The sequence below is a fragment of the Zophobas morio genome, unplaced genomic scaffold, assembly GCF_036711695.1.
Source record: "Zophobas morio isolate AGI-343-1 ecotype UQ-CSIRO unplaced genomic scaffold, CSIRO_AGI_Zmor_V1 ptg000002l, whole genome shotgun sequence".
NCBI lineage: Eukaryota > Metazoa > Arthropoda > Insecta > Coleoptera > Tenebrionidae > Zophobas > Zophobas morio.
Genome location: NW_026972107.1, coordinates 9,617,388 through 9,642,249, shown reverse-complemented (window position 1 = coordinate 9,642,249; position 24,862 = coordinate 9,617,388). Strand labels below are relative to the sequence as shown.

Below are 24,862 nucleotides of genomic sequence, written 5' to 3'. Positions count from 1 at the left end.
TTTACATTTATATAAAAACAAGTGTTTATTGCAAACTTCGCAAAGCTGTTTCAACAATACCCTCTATAACTATTGCCCGTTTTTGACTCTCGTCTATACACTTTAACAACTGCTCGTCAGTTACAGACGCTCCGCCAGGTTTGTGCACAAAACACAACTCGTTTTTTCTAAGCGCTATTGTTATTAGTGCTGTACTTAAATCTTCCTCGTCCACTGTTGGGTCCATCACGATTTTACTAAAAAATAAATTACTAGATTATAAATTTCCCACAAATGAATAATTATTACTCGTCGAATTTGGCGAAGGTCGTCGAGCTTGGAATATTCGTGATATTTAGGGGCTTCCGATGTTCTAAATTTGCTTGTTTGTTGTCTAAGGCTGGGTCATAGTCAATCACTGGCAGCCTCACTACAATTACAAAAAGTAGACTTTGAATTATTAAGGTATCATCTGACAGATTGATCTTCGTTTATAATTGTTTGAATTTATTATAATTAATCTTAGGATATATTTTTTGAACAAACGTATTTAATAATTTCGGAGATGACGTCATCAATATTTTAGTGTGGCGAAGTTAGAGGGCCTTGATAGAATATGTCGTTTTTAAGAGTGTCTTCTTTAAATTTCCAAAAGTTTTTTCCATAGTTAAAAACAAATTAAATACAAGTTCTGTTGGATATGATAATGAAATAACTTTAAATTCTCTTAAACAACTTTAATTTGAAATTTTCTTGAAATTCCGCAAAGTCGTCAATGGAAAATGTTAACCTCATTGCTTGATATTGTACTCCCAGTTTAAAATGGTTTTTATGATAGGTCCATTGTGTCGAAGTTGATGAGGACAATGGAGTAAACCTAGCCATAAATAAGAAAGTGGTCGGTTTCTTGCAGGGCCGGACTTTGTTATTCAACTCATATTGACCGTCGTGGGGTAATAATGAGGTGATAATGTTTATTCTCTTGTCATAAAAACCACTTTAAACTGGGAGTACAATAATGCATACTTATTAACAAACTCGTCCGGACTTATCATAATTTTGTTATTTACCAATGCAGACCTGATATTTTTGCAAATGTTAGAAGGATCTGTCATGAAATATATATTTTTTGATTCATCAGCTGGATTAGAAATGAAATTTTGAAGAACAATTTTTCTAGATTTAATGCTAAAATATTTCCACATCGCTTGATTTTCTGCACCCATATCTGTCGTAATACAGTATAATCTCACAAATCCGGCACTTCGATAGATCGGCACGTCCAATAATCCGGGACCCTCCGCCCACGCCTCCCTCGCCCCTCTTCACCTGAGCGCTTCGGTCGCTCGCGTCGTCGACTAGCAGTCTAACTTCAAAACTTATCACGTCACGTGCTTACGTATTTGTTTTTTTCAAGTGAGAATAGTTTATAATGTCAAATAAACGCAAACACAAGACACTAGATTTGAATAATAAAATGGAGATTTTAAAGAAGTTAGATAGTGGAGAAAACATGTGCAAATTGGCAAAAGAATATAGTGTTGGGCGTGCTACTATATACGACCTTAAGAAAAAAAGGCAAAAGATAGTAGACCGCGTCAAGACAATGGAATCTGGGCCAGGTAAGCGTAAAACACTAAAAGTTGGCGATTATCCAAACATGGAAAACGCTCTCTACATGTGGTTCATACAACTGCGTTCTAAGCACACTCCTATATCTGGAGAAATTCTGAAAGCCAAAGCAATCGAATTTTATAAAAAAATTACCCACAAAGATGATTTTCGTGCCAGCGATGGATGGCTGGATAAATTTAAAAGGCGATTTGGTATCCGTCTATTAACCATATCGGGTGAGAAATTATCAAGCGACGAATCTGCAGTACAGCCATTTACATTTTTATTTAATTATGACAGATGAAGAAATTTTATATGAAGCAGTACAAGAAGAAGAAAGCTTTGTAGAAATATTGGAGCCACCAACCACTACAACTGTAAAAGTTAAACCAGATGATGCATTGATTTGTTTCAATACCTGCATAACATGGGCAGAAGAAAACGGCATATCTGCCAAAGATATTATAATTCTTCGCAACATGCGAGAAAAGGTTTTTAAACAAGGACTACAAGTTGCACAAAAGCAGACCTCAATTAAGGATTATTTTAAAACTATGTAATTACATATGTACATGTTAATTTAATACATTACATACATTTACTCCCTCTATGAAATGCTTTATTTTATTCATTACCAATGACTTTTTCACTATAATCTAGTAATCCGAACATTCCAATAATCCTGCACCCTCCGGTTTTTAATAGTGCCGGATTAGTGAGATTATATTGTACTTACTATATTTAGATTCGTTTTTGTGGCTAAAAATTAATTCTTTAATGTGATAACCCAATGATTTGTGGAATTTCCTTTAAAGTGATACGAAATTACTTGTTTCCACCGCTGCAATAATGCACATATCATGATAACTAAAGATGAGTGGCTATTGCTCAAAAGTTTTCCAGGGTTTCACATCCTAGTATGGTAGAGGAAGCTGTGCAGTATTCAGTGGCGGCTCGTGAAGTTTTCTTCAGAGGAGGTTCAAATTTGAAAAGCACTACTTTTCATATGTTTTAGGTGTGATCCGTATTACATCATTTTTGCATTTTACTGGGTGGTTCGTTGGGAACTCTATTATCCCACTTACTAAGTATAAAATAAAAATAATTTCTCAAAAAAATAACAAATACATATTGTTAAAAAACAAACTAAAATAAATTCTTAGGATTAAAACGAAACAACAAATAAAAATCAAATTCCTCGGTTTAAAAATTGTGCACTACTGCAACCAAAGACTCTTATACGAAAGTGGTAATACACGATTTTTCATGTTGGCAAAGTGATCGATTATATTCTCATAAAATGAGTTATTCTCTTTTAATTTATCTATCAAACGCTTTTCACTTATTGCAATTTGACGATACATTTAACAAAAAATCTCTCAACAGAACCAAAAGTTATTGAAATTGATAAAACTAGGCATAAAAGCTTGTATAACAGAGGCAAGCAACCTGTTAAATTATTTTTATAAATAAATGCTACCATTTCTTGGACCGATGTAGATTCTCCTAGAAGATGTGTATCTGAATAAAGAACGGAAAGTTCATTTTTGAACGATATTTGACCAAAAGACGAATACTGCTTAGTAAGTTCTTGTAGGAAACTACTAGGAACTTGTTTCAAAAACGTTCCAAAATTCTCATAATTTACCAAAGCAAAATACTGTAGAGCCTCGATATAAGCTAACCTGCTCTCAAGTTGAACGATTATGATATCCAAAATTTGTGCATAAATCTGTTTATAATGTAAATGTTGTCTTTCAAAATTAAATGACGTTTTCTGTTTTTTCTGCTGCGAAGGTCCTGGTTCATTCACAGTGAAGTTTTCATTTGCATCGTCCAAAAATATTTTATATAATAAGCCATTAAAATCTTTCAATTTTTTTGTCACTGAGTTAAGTCTATCCTTGGAATAATTAACATCTGTTGATCTGTTTTGCAAAATTCGAAAAATTATATCAGTTTGTTCAAAAATCATTGTAAAAACTTTTAGGTAAAAAATAACATTTTTTTAGCAGTAGCCATTTGAGCCCATAAGCTTCTCTCAAAGTTTGATGATCATTTAAAAGTTCTTCACTATCGGAAATCAAATTAAAAACATCAATTATTTTTTTTCTATGTGAATTAAAAGTAAACACACATCTGCTTGAAAAATTCCAACGAGTAGGAGAGTTACTTAGCACCCTATCTTTAACAATTGAAGTTAAAACTTCTGTGAGTTTATGGACAAAACAATGTGTGAATAAGGCTTGAGGTGCAATACTTTGTACTTTCCTTTGTTTAAATGTCCTAACATTACTGCACCACCGTCATAAGTTTGGGCAATTAACTTACTTTTCAGACCAAACCGATCGAATTCTTTTGCTAATAATTGAAATAATCTTTCAGCATTTCTTCCACCAGTAACATAGTTGAACCCAGTAAATCTCTCAACAAGTTCGCCATCTATCTATCAAATTATATCTGTAGTTTCATCTATCTATCAAGTTATATCTGTAGTTTCATCTATCTGCCAAGATGCCAAGAAAAGAAATAGGCTTTTTGCAATTTTTCTTCTGTCTTATTTTTAATTACAAACCAGATGCTTTCAATTAAATCATTTTGTATTGTAGTTTCATTTAAAAAATTTTGTTACTTCGAGTCGTATGTTTTTAATAAATCTATCAATTCTTTAAAATTTCCATTATTATCTCAATAATTTTTTTCGTCATGCCTATACAAATTCCAACAGTACAATTTGTTTCTTAAAACCGAAGCCCCTAACCATTTAGTCTATTAATTATTTTCATGAAATACTCTGTTGTGCTTTCTACCTGTCATTACCATTAATGGGAGTGCATATGATGTTGGTCTCCCCTTTTGTTTTATAGCTATCTTTTTATCATAATCAAAGCTACTAAATTCATTTTTTAATAGATAATCTACGATATTTACACAAGAAACTGAATTATTTTCGTTGCTCACTCTCGTTAAGTAGCAAGCTAAATGAAATCAAACAAAATATTTCGAAAAATAACAAATATGTACAAAAATATAAATTCTTTCATCGAAAAAATTTGAGAGAGCTCAGCTCCAAAAAATAGAAGGGGCTCAGCTCCTCTGAGGAGCCGCCACTGGCAATACTGCTTTCCAGGCGTGAAAGCCGTCGCATCTAAATATAAACGACAGTTTTTTTCATGGTCTTTAAAATCTTTAAATAATAAAAAATTTGTGTAGAATTTGATATGCTCAATTTTTCGACGTAATGTACGCAGATGGCAATAAATAGTTTAATTTTAATAAAGATTCAAAGGCTGATGAACCACAAGAAAATTTAATGGACAGTGCTTTTTCTAGACTCAAGGCTCCACCTCCTCAATTTTTTTTTATTTAAGTGCATTTGTAATTACTTCTTTGTTCACTCCAAATTTACCTGCAATCACCAGTTTGCCATTAATTTTTAATTTTTTAAAATTCAAACTGCAACAAATTTTGGTAGTACTTTCCTAAACACTCGATTTGCGCTAATAATTCTTTTTCAGTGGCTATTAAATTTTGAATTTTGATATTTTGTTCATTAATTGTTTGTTCCGGATTAACAATTTTAAATGGTGGCTTTATCATTAAAATCTTGAACCTGAAAATATTTTGGTAAAACGTTTTCTTTTAACTTGAAGTCGTAAAGTGCACCTTAAAATATGGTTTTAAAAACACAGAGGAAAGGATATTACAAAAGTGAGCACTTCACAAATTTTGAAGGTAGAACCAATGTTCCAATTTGGACGCCTCAAAGTTTCCTAATTTTAATTAAACTGCAGTCCATTTTCAGAAAATATTTTGAATGTTTGACTTTTTACTTCAAAAAATGACAAATTATAAACAATTACAGTCAAGTGGATTGCTGCAATTTTTCTTAGGAAACTGGAAAACACTTTGAGACGAACGTTCATGATAAATTTGACAACAATTTTGGCATACACGTGTTTCTAAGAACCAGTTATATAACCTAAAATATTTTAAAAGTTGAAACTGTCATTTCGTGTCCACACGTGGTCTACACTCTTAAAAACGACATATTCTGTCAAGGCACTCTAGAAGTAGATTAATTTTGATATGCACAATCTGACACCCAGTATTTCGTAGTAGGATTCTCGGAAATTCGGCGAAATTAGTCATTTCTGACAAAATGAACAAAATGGACCGTTTCATGTTTTACTAAAAAAAATTCAAGAAAAATCGTACTGGCCCAGATATAATTTTTCAATAAGGATTTACTTAGTTTCTTTCTGACACGACGTTATTAATAACACTTTTTTATAATCAAATCAAATTTTGAAAGGGGATCAACAAATTTTTTTAAATTATAAAATGTCAATAACTGCGCAAAATCAAAGTCAAACGACTTCCATCCGTAATTTTGAAAATTCAGCCCCAATTTTCTTAAACTTCCCATAACTTTACCTGATTTAAGCGCCGCCATCAATGCGATCATACACGCATCAATCAAGGACCCGTCCAAATCCAAACAAATTAAATCGGCGAACAAACACCAAGCTAATTTGTCTGGAAATATACATAAACTTTTTAGGTCTAAACATTCTGAGTTTTTTAGAATATCGGCAACTAACTGTGTCGCTACTTGTGCTTGTTCGGTTGGGGGTCCGGGTCGAAACTTGGATGAACACAGAGGCGGCAATTCAACGTTGGGAATCAAAAACCCCTCATTTGCGGCTTCTGCTTTAGGTTGACACAGCTCCTACACACAGTACATGAATTTTTATCAAAAAGTGTGTCTTCAACTCACTGCTTTGATGCCGCAAACCACAGTCGTTCGACCAACTTTGGCTATAGCGGAACCGTCTGCCGTAGAAATGGAACCCAAATTGACCACAATGGGTCTGTATTTATCGAATTCTCGTCCATCGGGGCGGATATTGTGGGCCAAGTAGTCCCTGTAATATTTCACAGGGTGCAAAATCCTGAAACAGTAATTAAGCACATTGAGGTCACTACAACTAGTATTGAAAGTTACTTGTACTGTTCCGACATCTCAATAATGTTTCTGTTATTCAATTAAACTTAAAATACTAAAATTAATAAATTGTTTATTCTCTAAACACGTTGTTGGTTTTGACAGTTGACATTTCCGACAGCCGCTCTGATTGGATGACCATTAAAAGTGAGAAAAGCCAATTGTCGTGGCTAAATAAAAGCAAACTCATTAAAAAGCAATTCGAGTAAATCCTCAACCACTCGGTTATTGATTTCGAACCTTTGGCGATTTTTCTCACCAGATTTTTTTTTAAATTTTCGTTAAAGCTCGTCAAGTCGTTATCCCCTCCCCAAAACGTCACTCCAATCCTCGACTCCCATTGGCCGCATTTGTCATTTCAACGGTTGCTCAGCTGTTCGTTTCCCGCACTCTCGGTTGTTTGCATCTGGCCGTTAAAAACAGTCGTTTTTGTCGGTTAGGGGTAGCTTGGGCGGACGTCAAGGGTTCATTTTTCCACGTTCTTTGCGAATTTTCCCGTTTTGTGAATATATTCGGCTTCGGCGCGTCCCAAGGAATGGCATCCGTTAAAATTCACCCAGATCAAGAAAACAGGGTGCCAGATTTGCGCCAAAAACAGTCGAATAACGTAATGGCTGCTCAGCAAAAGCGGCCCATTCTGGGTGTAATCGACAACAACAAAACCAACAAAGTCATCCCGAAAGGAAAACAGGTAAGTGGTTGATATTAGGAGCGGTTTTCCTTAATTTTTTATCAGGTTTCTAAGGTGTCTAATCCGCTGAAACGGTCGACTTCGGTGAACGAGCGGGTCAAGAATGCCCAGAACAACGAAAATAAGAAAAATTTGGTGGTTCCTGTGGCTCAGTTTGAGGCGTTCACGGTTTACGAGGACGATGATCATCAGGCCCGGATTGATGAGAGGCTGCGGTTGATTAGTAAGAGTAATGTTTATAAGGGGACGGCTGAAGACAGGTTTATTACGAAGTCGGAGTTGGCGGAGATTGCTAGGCAGAAGAACATTGAGAAGCTGAAGGAGGTGGCCAAGTTGCCGGTGCTTGAACCAAAATATGAGGATATTAAGGAAGAGTCTGGAGTGGAGACTCCCATGAGTATTGAGAAGGTGAATGATGAGAACAACAGCCAGCTCGCTGAACAAATCATAATGAAAAATGCTCATTCGAAAGACATTTTCTTTGAAATGGAGGAGTACAGGGATGATATCTATGCATATTTGAGGGAGCATGAGGTATGGTATATTTGTCAGGTATGAGATGTAAATCTTGAGTGAATGGAAATGGTACTGGTTTTATCACTATCAAAAACAAATTTATTAAAATATCACACTAAACAAATAGTTGGAGATACCATCTTTGCCTTGGTAAAGATTGGGTTTTCAAGGTCTGTTTTTATTCAAATGCTGCATTATTTAACTATTGGCACATTAAAATATCTATTGAGGCTTTCCCTTCCACTGAATAAACCTAGTCACCAATCAATTAGTCTTGGTGGTCTCGCGTTTCCTGCTTTGCTCTAATAATTTCAAAAGATAAAAATTGCCAATTTAAATATATTACGCAGCAGTTGATAACACGAATTAACTCTGTGATAACCTTGGTATTCTATTTGCAACTACTTCTTATGATCCTATATAATTCTATCACATTCAGAAAATTTTAATATAATCATAGGTGGACTTTTTTGAACTTTTACGAGACGTGCACCTGGTAAATCGGTGACGTCATGTTCTCAGAAGTTGCAGGTAGAGTGGAAATATTTTGAGAAGGATACTCCAGTATTAAACGACTCCATAAGGGTTTCGACGGGTCCACTTGTGAATAAGGGGGGTTACTGGATCTACCATTAGTTTGATTTATAAGTTTTTTTTTATTCATGTCTACAAACGGCACGCCACTGGCCAAAATAGAAGTAACTTTATGATGACCATTGGCGGTGTATTCAAATTTTAAATCCGTTTTATCAGAAAAGCCGTAGGCAAACTAATCACGAACAGGTCAGGGCGGTAATGCCATAATCCTAAATGGTTTATTAGGGGCTTCCAGAAAACTCGTTAAATTATTGTGTTTCTAATGAAGGGGTGGAATTTGGGACACCTGCAGTCGAGCAACAATAGAATCGCCATTTTAATGACAAAAGTTTCATATTTCTCGGAATTTCATCACTTGCAAGGAAACGAAAATGCAGGATTTTCATGTCTTATCTTGTTTGTCGGGGGTTTTAATAGACCGATAATTTGCGAACTACCGAACGGATTACTTTGGAATTTTAAATGAATTTTAGGATTACCCTGACAGTCACAAAACGTTAACCGCACACCAGGTTTCTTCAAAATGGTGTTAATTGCTGTTTAAAATGTGCAGTGTGACTTAACACATACATGTTATTCTAAGAAGCATTAACTTTTATTAGTTTTGCAGTTTATCGAAGAAATTATGTAACGGAATTCTTTAAAATTTTGGCAAGGCATTAACATTGACTTAGTGATTATGAGCCATTAGCTGAGTTTTATTTATTCGTTCTAATTAGAAAGTTTTTTTTTCCCTTTTTCTAATAAATTGTTATAAGTAATAAATTACGGTTATGGGCCATATTTACTAAACGTTGTATAGACACAGAATCGTAGACTTACGCGTATAAAATCTTAACCTGTCGGATGATTTTCATGTGATTGGCACATCGTAGGACTTCCTTTTGTGTAGAGACAAATAATAAATGCAGAATTTATAATGTTTAAAATTAAGTGAACTTCCTGTTTCTGTTGCCTGGTTCTCGCAGTAACTTTCAATGATGGAAATTGTTAATTATTAATTTTTACCGACATAAACGTGATTAACGTCACATATTTTTTTAGGTAATTTCTTCAGACAAAATATCCTTGAACGGTTTGTTGTCATTTATGAAATTGATTAGAAATCATTTGACAAGTGCTGAATGTTTTAAATTTAGTTTTATTTCTTTCACCATTTTGTTAAGATACACCTGAATTGTGGGGAAATTAATTACATTAAAATTTAATTCATCCAGTTTTAAAATTTCACGAACACTGTCATCCTTGAGTGATTATCACCTAAAGAGGAATCCTTGTCACTTAAATCCTATTATAAAAGTGTCAAAGGACCGCTCCAAAAGCTACAGGTAAAGTTCAACTGTCGCTATTTGGAGGTCACCACTGGGGAGTAAAGACTAATTAACACTTGGGATGATTTATTGCTTAGACCTTGTTGTAAATGTGTCCATCAAGACGATGGTCTGCAGGGTCGGACCGGTTATCTCACTGGGAAAAGCCCTTAAAGCGTCGTCTTGATGGACACATTTACAACAGGGTCTAAGTAATAAATCATCCCGAGTGCTAACTAAGCTTCAATCCTCAGTGAAGTCACCTCCAAATAGCGATAGTCGAACTTTAACTGCAAACTCTCCAGAAAATGATAACGTTGTGACAAGGTTTTATAAGGTAAATTTCTGGTTAAAGTAGAGTCCGGAAAATAATGAACATTGACTTGCTGTTTCCAAATAGGTTTATTGGAAGACCCGAATAAACCGTTTAGGATTATGGTAATGATAATAATTAACCCCTGACGTCGCGGATTGCTTGCCCGAAAGAACAAAGCTTCTATGAATTAGACGTGCAAGAACAATTTTTAGTGGATTTAATAGTCTTTAATATTTAATAATTATGTGCAACAATCAAATCGTCGGAAAAATTAATTAAAAGTGTACCGCAAAACTAAAGATGTCTTTTATACAGGGTTAATATAAAGTCCCGAAACGGTCGAATAAGTTTATTTGAAAAGTTTTTTCTGAAGTTTCCTTTGAATATACAGTTAAGTATGGCGACTTGAACAACATTTTTCCTTTTTTTTATCGCTCTCGGTTTGACAGAGCCGCCTTTTTTTTAATGGAATACTCATTTTTTACATTATCTGAAGCAGAATAAAAAAACTACTTTCAGAAATTATTAAGATGTTTATTTCTACCAACACAAAAAGTAGAAAAAAATTCACAAAAAAAAACACCTTCATATTATAAGATCATATATAATTCTTTTGAGACATTTTGTTGCCAAATTGTAAACTGGGAACACTTTGAACAATTATTGTAGTCCCACTCATAGTTTATTATTTATTAGTATTTTCAAAGATGACGTGATTTTACAATATTAAGATGTTTTTTGTGATTTTTTTAATTTTTTGTATTAATAGAAATAAACATTGATAATTTCTGAAATTAGGTTTTTATTCTACATCAGAAAATGTCAAAAAAATCTGGGTGAGGTCTACTATTGTTATAATATTTAATGCGCAAAGGTATTCCGATTCGCAAAACCCTTGATTCTTTCGGACAAGCAACCCAAAAACAGACAGGCGTTGTAAATCCTAAGCAGTTTATTAAGGGTTTTGAATAAACACTCTTGAAAACGGGAAGTTAGTGTTCACTATTTTCCGGACTCACTTTAAACTTGACAAAATTTACGTAAAAATAAGATCGTGAAGCTCAGCTTCTTCCAATTACGATGTTTGTTTTATTACAAAATTAGAAAAAAATCAAAATTGTATAATTTGCGATTTAACTTTGAAACTGCATAAATTTCATGATGTCATGTCAAAATTTGGAAGAATAAATCGTATCTAAAATATGCAAAATATGTATGAATTAACTATACAGAGTAACTCACAATAATGAGTGAGGCAATCTATTTTATTGATGATTGATCTACCCTTCTTTTAACGTAAGGAGTGGTCATAAAAAATAAAATTCAAAAATTAAATAAGTTCTATCTGACTAATTTCAGATCAATTTTTTATTGTATAAAAAGATTCAACCAGTTGTATTATTCAATAACAAAAATTGGTCGGAAGTTGTTTCGACAGAACTTCCCTCGCTTTTGAAATACAATGAAACATATCCAGCATTTTCGAATGGGCGTACCCTCAGAGGCGTCCGTCATCGTTTCTGTCATGGTGAATTTTTCTACCAGTTCACTTAAGTTTATATTTCCGTGTGTTATTGTTTGCGATTTAAAAAAATAAATTTGAAAACCACCCCATTCTGAAGTGTGCATGTTACGCTACTGACTGACAGTTCGTTGTCAGATTCTGATGATTCACCATGTTGAAATTAAAGTAATCCATCTCTAACAACCTTTGTCCTTCAACACTTGCTAGTAGCAGTCTGACGCTCAATTTATGTTTATGCATTGAAAGAATGTCACGTAGAAATTAGTTTGATGAATGAGTTTGTCTTCTCAAAACACAGGACTAAAATTATTAATTAAACCACAATCGAACAAAATGTTTTGAATATTATAATTCTTATTTTATCATTATTATATATAGACGTGCGTATTCTTCACATTTTCGAGAAAATGGGGTGACTTGTTCTTAATTTGACAATAATAATAAAACACTAGTGTGGGAATATAATATTTTATGTAATTTAAGTTCTATTTATTGGAGAAAATTTTGAGGGGATGTCATCACCTTGTTGGTGGGGATGATTAGAGACATTTTGTTAGCGTTTTACAATCTACATGACAACTTTAAAACATCTTCAAAATTTCAAAGCATTCGGTGTTGCAGTTCCTGAATAAATCAATAAAATAAATTCACGCATTCATTAATTTTTTTGACACACCCCGTATAAGCAAATCTAATAAATAATAATGCAGTGATAAATCATAAGCATACGTTGCACATGTAAGATTAAAATCAGTTCACTCATTCCTTAATTTTTTTGAGACACCTCGTATAGCCAAATCTAAAAAATATGAATGGAATGATAAATCACAAGTAGACTCATCATATTTTAGACATTTTGGATAGGAAATATTCGGCAAACTTGAGCTGACGTCATCAATTTTTTGGAGGGGATAAGTAAATATATTTTGATTAAAAATTTATCATGCTTATCATAATTGTAAACCATATCAAGATTTCAAAAATTCGGTTTTGTAGATTCAAAATTAAATTGCAAAATGTTAAATAATTTTGATTTTCTCTTTTTTTTTAAATCTGGACTTTTCGGGTAAAAAACCAATTCGGAGTCATAAACTACATGTATAGAACTATGTTATTTTATACACTTTGAAACCCATTTCCTATGTACAATTTTGAAATGACGTCCTCAGATTATTGGTTGGGATCATTTGACAAATTTTAGTTAGTGTTTTACCATCTATATTCCTAATATAAATGCAAAATTTGGCAACAATCGGTACAGTACTTTCGGAGATTATCTGGCTAATAAAAATCCGTGACGGCAGACAGATGGACGGACGGACGGACGGACGGAAACGGGAGACCTATTTCTTCGTACTGTAGGGGTCAAGAAAGGTCGAGAAAACGTAAAAGTAGGAAGTAGAGACTCGATTACAATACTTCCTTCGCTTACGCTTGGGAAGTAAAAAGAATATTAAAATTTAATGAGGTGAGAAACGAAACAGCAGTGTCAAAAAAATGTTTGATATAAAGCAAAAAATGACAAAAACGAGGCAGCCGCATTTTTCTTTTGTTTTACTTTTGGTAGTGGAATACGAGCCGTTAAGTATTAAATACTAAACTTATTTAAAATTATGTAGCGATTCAAAAAACTTGAAATTACTTTATTTTTAAACCAAACGTTTTCCGGTTTATGATTTTGATCTTATTCTCAGCGTTAGTTAAGCTTAGTTCAAGGTTACAAGAAATGGCGCGAAATACGATCCCACCACCCACACGTTTAGTGGTACACAAGTTTTGACACGTTATTAACAACACTGCAGCGCTTTGAATTCAAACTTATCTCAATATATCTGAGTGCTTAGTGTGAATTTGAGTCACCATGGAGCACTTACTGGTAGATCAGGTTACTTAATAATGGAAACGCAAAATTCATAAATTACTCTTTATTTTAATTTTTTTATTTATTTTAGTTACGACATCGGCCTAAGCCTGGTTACATCATGAAACAACCCGACGTAACCGAAAATATGCGTGCCGTTCTAGTGGATTGGTTAGTGGAAGTAACAGAAGAGTACAGAATGCACACCGAAACCCTTTACCTGGCGGTGAATTTCATCGATCGTTTCTTGAGCTATATGTCAGTGGTTAGGGCCAAATTGCAACTAGTTGGAACGGCAGCCATGTTTATAGCTTCGTACGTTCACTTAAATTAATTTTCCAAACATTTGTTGACTTTTTTGTTTGTAGAAAATACGAAGAAATTCTTCCTCCAGACGTAGGGGAATTTGTTTACATCACTGACGACACGTACGACAAACATCAGGTAATCCGAATGGAGCATCTAATTTTAAGGGTTTTGGGTTTCGATCTATCAGTGCCAACACCGCTGACTTTTATAAACGCCATTTGCGTTTTAACGAAGCAGATGGACAAAACAATGTACCTCGCTATGGTAGGTATACAAAGTGTTTTGGTTTGAATAACATATTTTTTTGTAGTATCTGAGCGAAATTGCGCTTTTGGAAGTGGAACCCTACTTGCAGTATTTACAATCAGTTCTAGCATCATCTGCTATAGCACTTGGCAGACATACGCTAGGGGAAGAAGCCTGGGATGAGACTTTACAAAAGAGGGCAGGCTATAGCCTGAAACAATTACAGTCTTGTATTGAATTCTTATATGACATGTTTGTAAAAGCACCTACACATCCGCAACACGCCATTCAAGACAAGTACAAGTCTATGAAATACATGGGCGTTTCAAAAATTGCCCCCAGGAATGAAATGATACTGTTTGACTAAATAAGACTGTCTACCATGTAGAAAATTTGCCTTACATTTTGGTCTTTTTTTTATTTTTGTTAGAAAATTATATTAATTTGTTTTTTCTTGAGCTTGTGTGCGACCTCTACTATAAATTACTTCCACTTTCTACTGTTTGCTATATAAAATTTACTAGTGTACTTTTATGGATCGGAAATTCCTGACTTTTATATTTTTTGTTGTTTTGTGTAGAAACTTCTTTAATAGTTTCTTAGACGACTTTTTTTGTACAGTTTATTTATTTTTAAGTATTAGTTAAGCAATGCCATGTAAGGACGAGCACCAATGAATTTGCCATCTCAAACAACTTATAACGTTTATATTTAGACAATATTGTTAGTACCTTTCGAAATTTTTGATATTTTTGTACGTTCGCAATAAAAAGTGAAACGTTGTTGGGTTTATTTGAACCCTATACACACAATTCGCCCTTCCACTGATCTTTGCTCCAAGTTCCTAAATAACAGAAATATGGAACATGCAATTATTTCTATTACAATACACAATGTAGGGTTACAAAAATAATTGAATTAATTACAAATGAGAACTGTCCTTTACATGTTATACATGTACCTGTTTTCGTTTGTTAGTAATATTATGGTAAGTTCACAGACAACCTCATGAGAACAATACTTCTATAGGGCAAAACGAAAATAAGGACTATTAAATCAGATGTATTGACGCCATGTTAATTCCGCTCTACAACAACTGTGGCTACTCGCCGCTAGATGGTAGGATTAGCGTTACTGAAAACAGAAATACAAATAATATAACAAACTCTAATTCTCTTGAATTTTTATTATTTTCTGCATCTATAATTAATAGAAAAAAATATATTTTGAAAACAATAAAAGAAAAAGTAAAATGGATTAAATATGGTACATTTAAAGTCATTCCGAATTCGGTCTTTACTCACTTGCTCGGGATTTTTTCGTCTATTTTATTTTGCTTTGAACAAAAAATAAATCAAAGTCATTTTTTACAACCGCAATTAAAATATTAGTTTTATAATAAATCAAAGTTTTATACTAATAAATCTTGCAATCAGTAGCCAGAAACACATCCGTTATTTGCAACTGTGAATTTTACTGAATGAATAATTTTTGATAATTTGCAAATTATAACGAAGTTCGAAGATAACAAAATTCAGCTTACAAGAGAATAAAAAAATGATTTAAAGTTATTCAAACAGAAATTCACTCGCCTCTTAAGCAGGATCAAACAAATACAGTTTTAGAAAAATTGTACCATTTTTGCGAATTTTATTATATATTTTTTTTGTGGTAACCCTATAAGTTAAAATAAAAATAAATAGGTGCGCATTATTTAAGTACAGCTTAAGCGGAAACATTTTAAACTTGATGTTACAATAATATAAGTATTTTAAGCAAAATAGTTTCTTCTTATCCTTATTGTCTTCACTTAAATTTACCTAAAGTTTGTAATATTTAATTTCTAAAGAAACACTTTAGCGATGATCACGATGATTAAAAACTAATTATCACGTTGCAACCACATTTTGTTATTTAATGATAAAATTTTGAGACTTTTAATTTTGAGAATTTTAAAAAGAAGATTTTCAAAATCGAGGGCTGAAAACTTCGAAAATTATTATTTCTTTGTGTAAGGATGGTGTAGCTGCTTGTAATAGCGTTTTATCACGGTCTATTAGAGTACACTCTGTATATCGTTTAATATGTAGTGACTCTTGTGTGATTTTTTTTTTGTCAAATTGGCAACATATTTAAAATTTTATGTTGACATGTCTAATGTCAAATTCAAATTTTGAGCACCATTTCAGTAGCTGCTAATCAGAGCTGTTCAAAGTACTCAAAAAAAGTACTTGAAGTACCAAGTACAAAGTACTACTTGAAATAGTGTTCAAGTAAAGTACCAAGTACTTACTTTCAGCAAAAGTATTTCAAGTATCAAGTACTTTTCAGATGTACTTGAAGTACAAGCCAAGTACATTACTTCAAGTACTTACGAGTACTTGAAGTACTGAAGGTATACTTCAAGTACTTACAAATACTTGAAGTACTGAAAATGCTTCAAGTACTTTCTAATTATTTGAAATACTGTAGAATTAGATAACTTTTCCTGTTTTTTTAAAAAAGCTTAATATATTTTAGAACTGAATTTTTTAATACTCAGAATTTAAGTATACAATAATACATATTTCGTCACATAAAAAATTGCATAAGCATCAACTTAAATGCAGAATGGTAGCTCACTTATTAATAATACTATGTTATTTATAAACAATATTCTTTTGAAATACTTTTACATCTCCCTGTTGACACAATGCCTTCGACAAAATTAACGTCTATTTCTAATTTAAAATTTAAAATAAAATACATGACGGCGTTGTCTATCTATGCTTACTATTAATTTATAACAAAAACATCGGCGCTGTATGGTATTCTCTCAGGCTTCTGTTGCCTTTTTTTGATATTTTGAATTTTGTTTCACCACCAAAACGTTCTGATTTTTTAATAAAGTTGTGTTAAAAATATATGAATTTTATGAACCGGTTCTGTGTTTAAGTTTGTGGGTAGTTTACAGCACCCTTAATCATTACCCATTGTGAGAGTGCACAGGGCCGGATATGTGAAACTGAAATTTTTCAGAAAAAAATTTTAAGAGCTGTGCGATACATATACCATTTACGGAAGCGGCCACTGACCCTTTTGGGTATCTTTACCTGATATTGTAAATACAAATGTAAATTCAGTACTTCTGTAACCGTCCTGTATTGAAACATCGAAACCGAACGCTGTCTATTATTTCACACACAACGAAACAAAGGTCCTTCGAGCAATATCAAAGTACAATTCGGTACTCATCAAAACCATAAAATCATGGTCGTATCAACTGGATTACAAAAACATTGGTACTACGAGCCGAGTTTCACAAAACATATTTCATTTTGAACAATATTGGGTTTATGTAATAAGCGATGCAATGTAATACGTCAAGTTGTTGTACGGTAATAAATAAAATCCGTACAGGAAAGTTAATGACACTAATTAGTGTGACTTTTAAAATCATTGTTTTTCTGCATTACGTCTTTTTAAATTGTTGGTGTTCAAATAATTCATACAATTTAAAAAATTATTTGAAACTGTAATGTGAGAAAATATAAGTAGTAATAACAAACTAAGTTTATATGGCTGAACCATGTATAAACAAAAAAAGAAAATTTGGTAAAAAACGAGTGTCTAACATGATAAAGAAAATTAAACTGCAAAATATTTAACATAAAATTGTTTAAATTCTAGGAGGAAGAGGCGAATATGAAAGTCTGTACCTGCCATCAGCTATTGCTATTATAATAAAAGGGATAATCCCCTGCCGAGTTCTCCGCCCTGACCAGGCTTCTTACTGACAAATACACGGCGGAGTTAAGAAACTAATAAAAGAATAAATATCTTTTTGAACGAGTACTGAATCATTGCTCAAATATTTTCAAATCCGACGTTGCACTTTAGCAGGTACGTCAACAAACCCGATTCCCTTTGGGGTACCGGGAAGGTACTGAAAAACTACCCGCAAAGTTAAGTTCCAGACCAAAATACAAAAAAGACAAAATTCATATATTCACAACTTTACATCGCTGAAAATTTTACACAGATCTCCGACCCTTCTGCTGTCGTCATCGACTCTCAAATGACATATTTATGACATTAATTTTCTTACCTACCTATCGGCATTCTGCAAGTACCTATGAAATGTACGTCGTATTGTGAATAAGATATCCATAATCAGAGATCAAAATATAACCTCACAGGAAACAAACACGATTTTACTATAAAAATACATCTAATCAAATAATTGAATTAATAACTTCAAGTATTTAACAGTCCCTATTTTGAGATGTGAAAACTTCGTAAAATAGAGACTAAAGTATTTGAAATTTCCACTTTCATAATTCAAGAGTATTTAAAATACTGAGTGAAGTACTTGGGGTAAAGTACTTGGCAAAATCAAGTACTAAACCCAAGTATATTTTAGAAATACTCCAAGTACCAAGTACCAAGTACCTAAATATAAAAGTACTTCAAGTAAAGTACTTGAAGTACTTAAAGTACTTGAAGTATTACTTCAAGTACTTTTACTTGAAGTACTGAACAGCTCTGCTGCTAATAATTCAAAATTGCCAACTCAAAGATTAGCTGCATTGACTGTGTTAGGTATATATCATATTTAAGCTAATTTGGAAATATTCTTTTATTATAAAATATTCCTGATATAATTTATTTTATTTTTTTTAGGTTAGCTGCTGGATGTGTTTTAAATACAGATTCATTGAAAAATCCTTTGAACTCACTTTTTATATTGCAGAACAATTTGGGTTCAACAGCTGTACGTTAAAAAGAAAAAATTATTTTGGGGGATCATTTCACATAATTTGAAGTTTTTCAAATTTTTTCTGAGGATAAAATTAATCTGGACTAAGTGGATTCTACAAAATCTGAATATTTTTACTTACTGAGTGTAAGGTAAGAAATTATTGCAATAAAGTCTATCATCCCTAGAGTAACAAAAAGTAGGTCTCCCGTTTTCGTCTGTCTGTTGTCTGTCATCTAGATATTTTTGCTGCATTGTCGTAGCTTCATTAAATAAGTATAAAAACCCCTCAAAATTTCAATACAGAGACGGGAACAAAATTTGAAATAAATCGTTTTTACGGCTATACTATTTACTTAAATTTGGCGCATGCTTATTGTTTTTATTAGGTATCTACCATTTATTCGTAATTAGAGTGGAGATATTTTAAGAAGAACATACCAATCACACGTCGCAGTGGACGGAAAAGCCTCCGGACGAGTCTACTTGCGAATTTAGGGGGAAGAAACTGAAACTATTATGTGTTTAACATGTCCTTCTTATAGTATTTCCAAAAAAAACTTACATATATACATCTTTTTTCTAAATACCGTTAAGTTCCATTTTTATGCTTATGAGAAAATAGATCTCCTGTTCTTTGTGTCAATTTTTGTTAAACAGATAATCTTCGAAATTATTGGACTGAGTGGATTATGAATTCGCCTTAATTGTCTAATGTGATTTTATAAGAATCCGCTCGTTATCTCATGCTACTTTCTTTCTGTTTATAACATGAGGCAATTTTTTTATATTAATGGGTATTAATTTGTAAGTTATTTACAGTTTCTACAACGCGACGGTTAACGTTTAATCAATGAAGTCGCTAAATTAGAAAACTTCGTTTTGTAATTTTTTCCTCAGTTTAAATTTAGTCTGAATTTAATTTTATAAATTAATTATCACTTATGTAAGGAGTGTATTAAATAGTTGTAAAAAAGTTTTTTAACAAAGATACAAATTTTTTGCCTTGCAAAAAAAAGAAGTCATTCTGGCATACTATTTAGTATTCTTCATTAAATAAAATATTCTGAATTTTAGCAGTTACCATCGTACGCCTCTAAATAGCAATTGCGGTGTTGTTATGGTTGCATAACATTAAATCTCCAAATAAACGCCCAGTAAAAGTACCAGAAGTAATCTAACCACTCTTAATTAAATTTTTTGAACCACCAGCACCCATCCAACTAGCTCTGATTCGCTGCTTAGGACACAATTACGTACTCTCCAAATCGATTTGAGTTTTACAAACGTTAAATTAGATTATTTGTTGAGCAGAAAAGCTTGTCGAATTCGAGCGGATTTTTTCGATGGAATTTTTCGTGCATTATTCAGCCGTGCCCATCCACAATAATTTAATCTAAAATTTACACATCTATTTAGACTTGAGTCATTTTTTAGAAAACATCGTTGCGCTGAATGGCCAAATAAATTGCCTGTCTGCCTCCCTTTATAAAAATGTTGTGTTACTCAGACATACGTGTACAATACGTGAAAAATGAGTATGTCTGTACGGTGAAAACACTCCTAATACAAACCAAATCTGACAATCGCCCGTTCAAAGTTTCAATGGAAGCGAGTAATATCTGTAACATTATAACAAGCGCGTTTACGCTCAAGTGATTTTAAATAATCTGAAATTAACTGTCATTAGAAGTTAGAATTTAGCGATTTTTATTCATGATCATGGCAATGTTAATCGAACCGTAACGCACAGACTCATTCTACAACGACCATCTGAGAACTTCATTCATAAATTTCTAGTAATCGCAGATGACCGCTTCTAAAAATGCGTTCCATTGATAAAAATATTCGTCGGACTTTAAGCATGCCGGAATTAAGCGAATACTTTGCCATTTGAAAATTCTAACAATAATAAAGCATTCGATACTGTTTTCGAGTCACACTTTAATTATGTTGAGAGATATTTCACGCGGAATTCACCGGCCTTTGCGTTAACGTTGGTTTTTCTGCCGTCGATATTTAATTTCACACACAAAAGGAGGCTTAATTGTTATTATGACAATTTATTGATGGATACTGGATAAATTTCTAGCCAGCTGTAACCACACGATTCAGGTTGCTGCTGTTTATGGAAAAAGTACAATGCATACCACCCAGTATAGTCTGGCCAGCACTAATCTGAATTAATCAATTAATTTCGTCAAGAAGGAATAACCTCTTCCGTTAAGTTCGGCTCTCCTTAAGAACTTTCAAAGGCGATTAATATTTCATTATCACCTGTATAACAATTAAGAAAGACACGGGGAAAATTAATGATAAATTGATTCATACCAGAACCTGGCCTAAATTTGTCACCTAGTTATGAATAATGTACAAGTTAACGTTTATGTACACAGGTATTCCACGGACGCATTTAGTAAACGTACAAATTGCTGATAAATTATTATCGTCATGAATTGAAAATGACTGTTTCTTCAGAGTTCCAAATCTGGTCAAAGTTATTGCCACACTTACGTGTAGTTATAAAAAGCGGATTTAATTAATAAAACCTAATAAAGCGGGAAAGAACACGTACTTCTTATCATCGGGTAATTTTAAATGGATACGTATCATGTGTAAACCAGTACTTAGTGATAAATTCTAGAATTTTAATCATAACGTCCATGTAGTTTAAAACATTTATTACACGTTTAAAAGTTGGTAATGATTTATTTATTACTGCAGGTGTTGATCAAGATAAAAATATCAAAATTTTGTAATAATTTGGGCCCGAAGTCTTAATATACTAATAGGCTGGAACACACCGTGAGTATTTAAAAGACAATAAAATTTTATATTCTATTAAATCGATCATTTAGAACCCAAATATGGAACTTGACGTTTGAACAAGTTCTTTATTAGTGATAAATTGAATAGTAAAGACTGATCTGAATTTGCATATCTCGTAAAATCTTGACATTTAGGGTTTCAAATTTATAATGTAATTATAGATAATTACATTAAAAATTGCCATAACTTTTGAAAGTCGACAAATGATTTAAACGTGTGGGTGCAAGCTGTGCTTAAACAATTTATATTGTATTAAAGATTGAAAATTTAATTTGATTTCAGGTTTTAAATTTACGTATATTGTTCAAGATTAAAAAGGACTGTCGCGAAATAGATTTCCAAGTGAGTGGCTCGACGTAAATACTGCACTGATTATGCTGAATGGAGTGCGAAATATAACAGAATGTTTTGTGTTTCTATAAAAAAAGATAAAAGTTTTTTTCCACATATTTATCAATTTAAAAAAATATGATATAGATTTTGACGTGCTGATTCTAAAAATATTTTTACTTTAACTTTTGAAATATATAAGAACATGTCTTTAATTAAGGTTCCAAAATGATTGAAAGTTGACGGAAATTAAAAAAAAAAACTGAAAAAGTTGTCAAAAAATTGAAGGATATAGATATCGACGTGCTAATTCTAAAAATATTGTGGTAAGATTCGGTTTTTAAACCAATTTTTTAAAAATGTAGTAACAGAGATTTCGATGCAGTGATTCCAAAAATATAGCGTGTTTATAGTCTTGGGACAAGATTTTATACATATTCTGGTTGCAAATCAATTTAAAAAAAAATCCCAAAAATTACAATATTTTAGCGGACAATTCTGGAAAAATGGTAGGAATTATCGGAATCTTTAAGGAAAGGTCTTTGCTTAACTTTCGAAAATGTTCAAAAATTGGCAGAAATTTTTACGAAAATTGAAGAATTTTGATTTTGAAAAAGTTATAAAAAATTCGCATAAAGTTCAGGGTTATAGATTTCGACGTGTTGGTCCCAAAAATTTAGCGTTTTTATGGTCTCGGGACATGATTTGAAAAATATTCGGTTGGAAAATCTTTTTTTATCCAAAAAATCACAATATTCCTATGAGCGAGTTTGGGAAAATGGTAGGAGTTTTCGAAAAAATAAGGCTAAAAATAACTTCTGTAGTTCGAAATCTAAAAAGAAAAGGTGCTAAATTTTGAAAATTATCAAAAATTGACTGAAATTTTCGTAGTGGGGGAATAATTTGAACAATTTTCTTTGAAAAACTTGTCAAAAAATTGCAACAAATTTCAGGGATTTTGATTTCGACGTATTAATTTCTATAATGTAGCGTGTTTGTAGTCCCGAGGTAAGATTTTAAAAATATTCGGTTTGAAAATATATTTTTTTTAAATCCAAAAAATCCCAATATTTCAATGAGCGATTCTGGAAAAATGGTAGAAGTTATCGGAGCAATGAGGCCGAAACTAACTTCTGTAGGTCGAAATCTTTAAGGAAAGGTCTTTACTTATGTTTCGAAAATGTTCAAAAATTGGCGTAAATTTTTGAAAAATTTTGCTTTTGAAAAAGTTGTTACAAAAATTTCAGATCATTCAGAGATATAGATTTTGACGTACAGATTTCAAACATATAGCGTGTTTATAGTCCCGGGACAAGATTTGAAAATTATGCGGTTCGAAAATCTTTTTTTAATAAAAAAAAAAGAAATGAGCGATTCTGGAAAAATGGTAAAATGGTAGGAGTTATCGAACAAATGGGGCTGAAACTAACTTCTGTAGGTCGACTTCTTTAAAGAGAGGTCTTTGGTTAAGTTTCGAAAATGTTCAAAACTTGGCGGAAATTTTTGAATATGAAATTTTGAAAAATTTTCATTTTGAAAAAGTTATCAAAAAATGCCCAAAAAAGTCAGGGATATAGATTTCGACGTATTGATTCCAAAAATATAGCGTGTTTATGGCCCCGGTACAAGATTTCAAAATTACTCGGTTTGGAAATATATATATTTTTTAATCAAAAAAATCGCAATATTCCAATGTGCGATTCCGAAAAAGTGGTAAAATGGTAGGAGTGATCGGAGAAATGGGCCGAAAATAACTTCCGTAGATCGAAATTTTTAAGAAAAAGTCTGTAGTTAACTTGAAAATTATCGAAAATTTGCGGAAATTTTCTTGCAGGTATCTATTGAAAAAAATTGCTGTTGAAATGTTGTCAAAAATTTTCCAAAAATTCAGGGATGTAGATTTCGACGTTCCAAAGATATAGCGAGTTTATGGTCTCGTAAAGAGTCTAGAAATATTCCCCTTGAAAATCAGTTTTTTGAAAAATTCAAAAAATTTCGATATTCCAAAGCCGATTCTGGAAAATAACTTCTGTAACTCGAAATTTTCAAAAAAAGGTTTTGGTTTAATTTTGAAAATTATCAAAAATTGACCGAAATTTTTATAGTGGGGGGAACAATTTGAATAATTTTCTTCGAAAAAGTTGTCAAAAAATTGCAAAAATTGAGGGATATAGACTTCGACGTACTAATTCTAAAAATGTAGCGTGTTTATAGTTCCGGGAGAAGATTTTAGAAATATTCGCTTTGGAAATATTTTTTTTTAAATCGTAAAAAATTAGGAGGACAATATTTCAATCGACAATTTTTGAGAAATGGTCGGAGTTACTGAAGAAATGATATGAGTTACTGAAGAACTGAGACCCAAAGTTCTCTAGGTTGAAATTTATAAGAAAATGTCTTTGGTTAAGTTTGGTAAATGAAAATGACCAATATTGAAAAATTTTGCTTTTGAAAAAGTTGTCAAAAAATTCGCAAAAAATTCAAGGATATAGATTTCGACGGGCTGATTCCAAATATATCGTGTGTTTATGTGGAAGATACAAGATTTTAGAAACATTCTGGTCGAAAATCAATTTTTTTTAAATACAAAAAATTACAATATTCCAAGAGCGATTCTGGAAAAATGGTAGGAGTTATCGAAAAAATAGGAAGGAAAATATCTTCTGCAGTTCGAAATCTTAAAAAAAAGTTTTGGTTCAATTTTGAAAATTATCAAAAATTCACCGAAATTTTTATTGTGGGTACAATTTCAACAATTTTGCTTTTGAAAAAGTTGTCAAAAAAATTCCAAAAAATTCAGGGATATGGATTTCGACGTAATGATTCCAAAAATACAGCTTGCTTCTATAAACTACTATTTCCGGGGCAAGATTTTTGAAATATTCGGTTTGAAAATCGATGTTTTAGAAATTTGTAAAAAAGTACAACATTTCAATAGACAATTCTAGAGAAATGGTAGGAGTTACTAGAGAAATGAGGCCCAACCTAACTTC

The 24,862-nt window shown here is 32.4% G+C and overlaps 2 protein-coding genes across 2 annotated transcripts; one reads left to right on the top strand and one right to left on the bottom strand.

Annotated features, from left to right (window-relative positions):
• Positions 1–6,814, bottom strand: LOC135127363 (exosome complex component RRP43-like). Its single transcript, XM_064053811.1, has 5 exons — positions 6,602–6,814; positions 6,374–6,548; positions 6,031–6,325; positions 289–409; positions 1–236 (listed from the first exon to the last, which is right to left on the bottom strand). The coding sequence occupies exons 1-5, from the start codon at positions 6,616–6,618 to the stop codon at positions 26–28; spliced, it is 819 nt and encodes a 272-aa protein (XP_063909881.1). The 5' UTR covers positions 6,619–6,814; the 3' UTR covers positions 1–25.
• Positions 6,815–6,960: 146 nt separating this feature from the next.
• LOC135127354 (G2/mitotic-specific cyclin-A) lies at positions 6,961–14,744 on the top strand. The gene is made up of 5 exons (XM_064053802.1): positions 6,961–7,292; positions 7,338–7,826; positions 13,509–13,732; positions 13,786–13,990; positions 14,037–14,744. The coding sequence occupies exons 1-5, from the start codon at positions 7,137–7,139 to the stop codon at positions 14,337–14,339; spliced, it is 1,377 nt and encodes a 458-aa protein (XP_063909872.1). The 5' UTR covers positions 6,961–7,136; the 3' UTR covers positions 14,340–14,744.
• Positions 14,745–24,862: the final 10,118 nt, after the last annotated feature.

Bases quoted from the DNA above. Each gene is read 5' to 3' on its own strand.
- LOC135127363 (XM_064053811.1), bottom strand. The intron at 6,326-6,373 runs GTGAGTTGAAGA...TACTGTGTGTAG, and splicing joins TGGTTTGCGGCATCAAAGCA to GAGCTGTGTCAACCTAAAGC. The intron at 237-288 runs GTAATAATTATT...TTTATTTTTTAG, and splicing joins ACCTTCGCCAAATTCGACGA to TAAAATCGTGATGGACCCAA.
- LOC135127354 (XM_064053802.1), top strand. From the start codon at position 7,137: ATGGCATCCGTTAAAATTCACCCAGATCAAGAAAACAGGGTGCCAGAT. The intron at 7,293-7,337 runs GTAAGTGGTTGA...ATTTTTTATCAG, and splicing joins TCATCCCGAAAGGAAAACAG to GTTTCTAAGGTGTCTAATCC. The intron at 7,827-13,508 runs GTATGGTATATT...TATTTATTTTAG, and splicing joins CATATTTGAGGGAGCATGAG to TTACGACATCGGCCTAAGCC.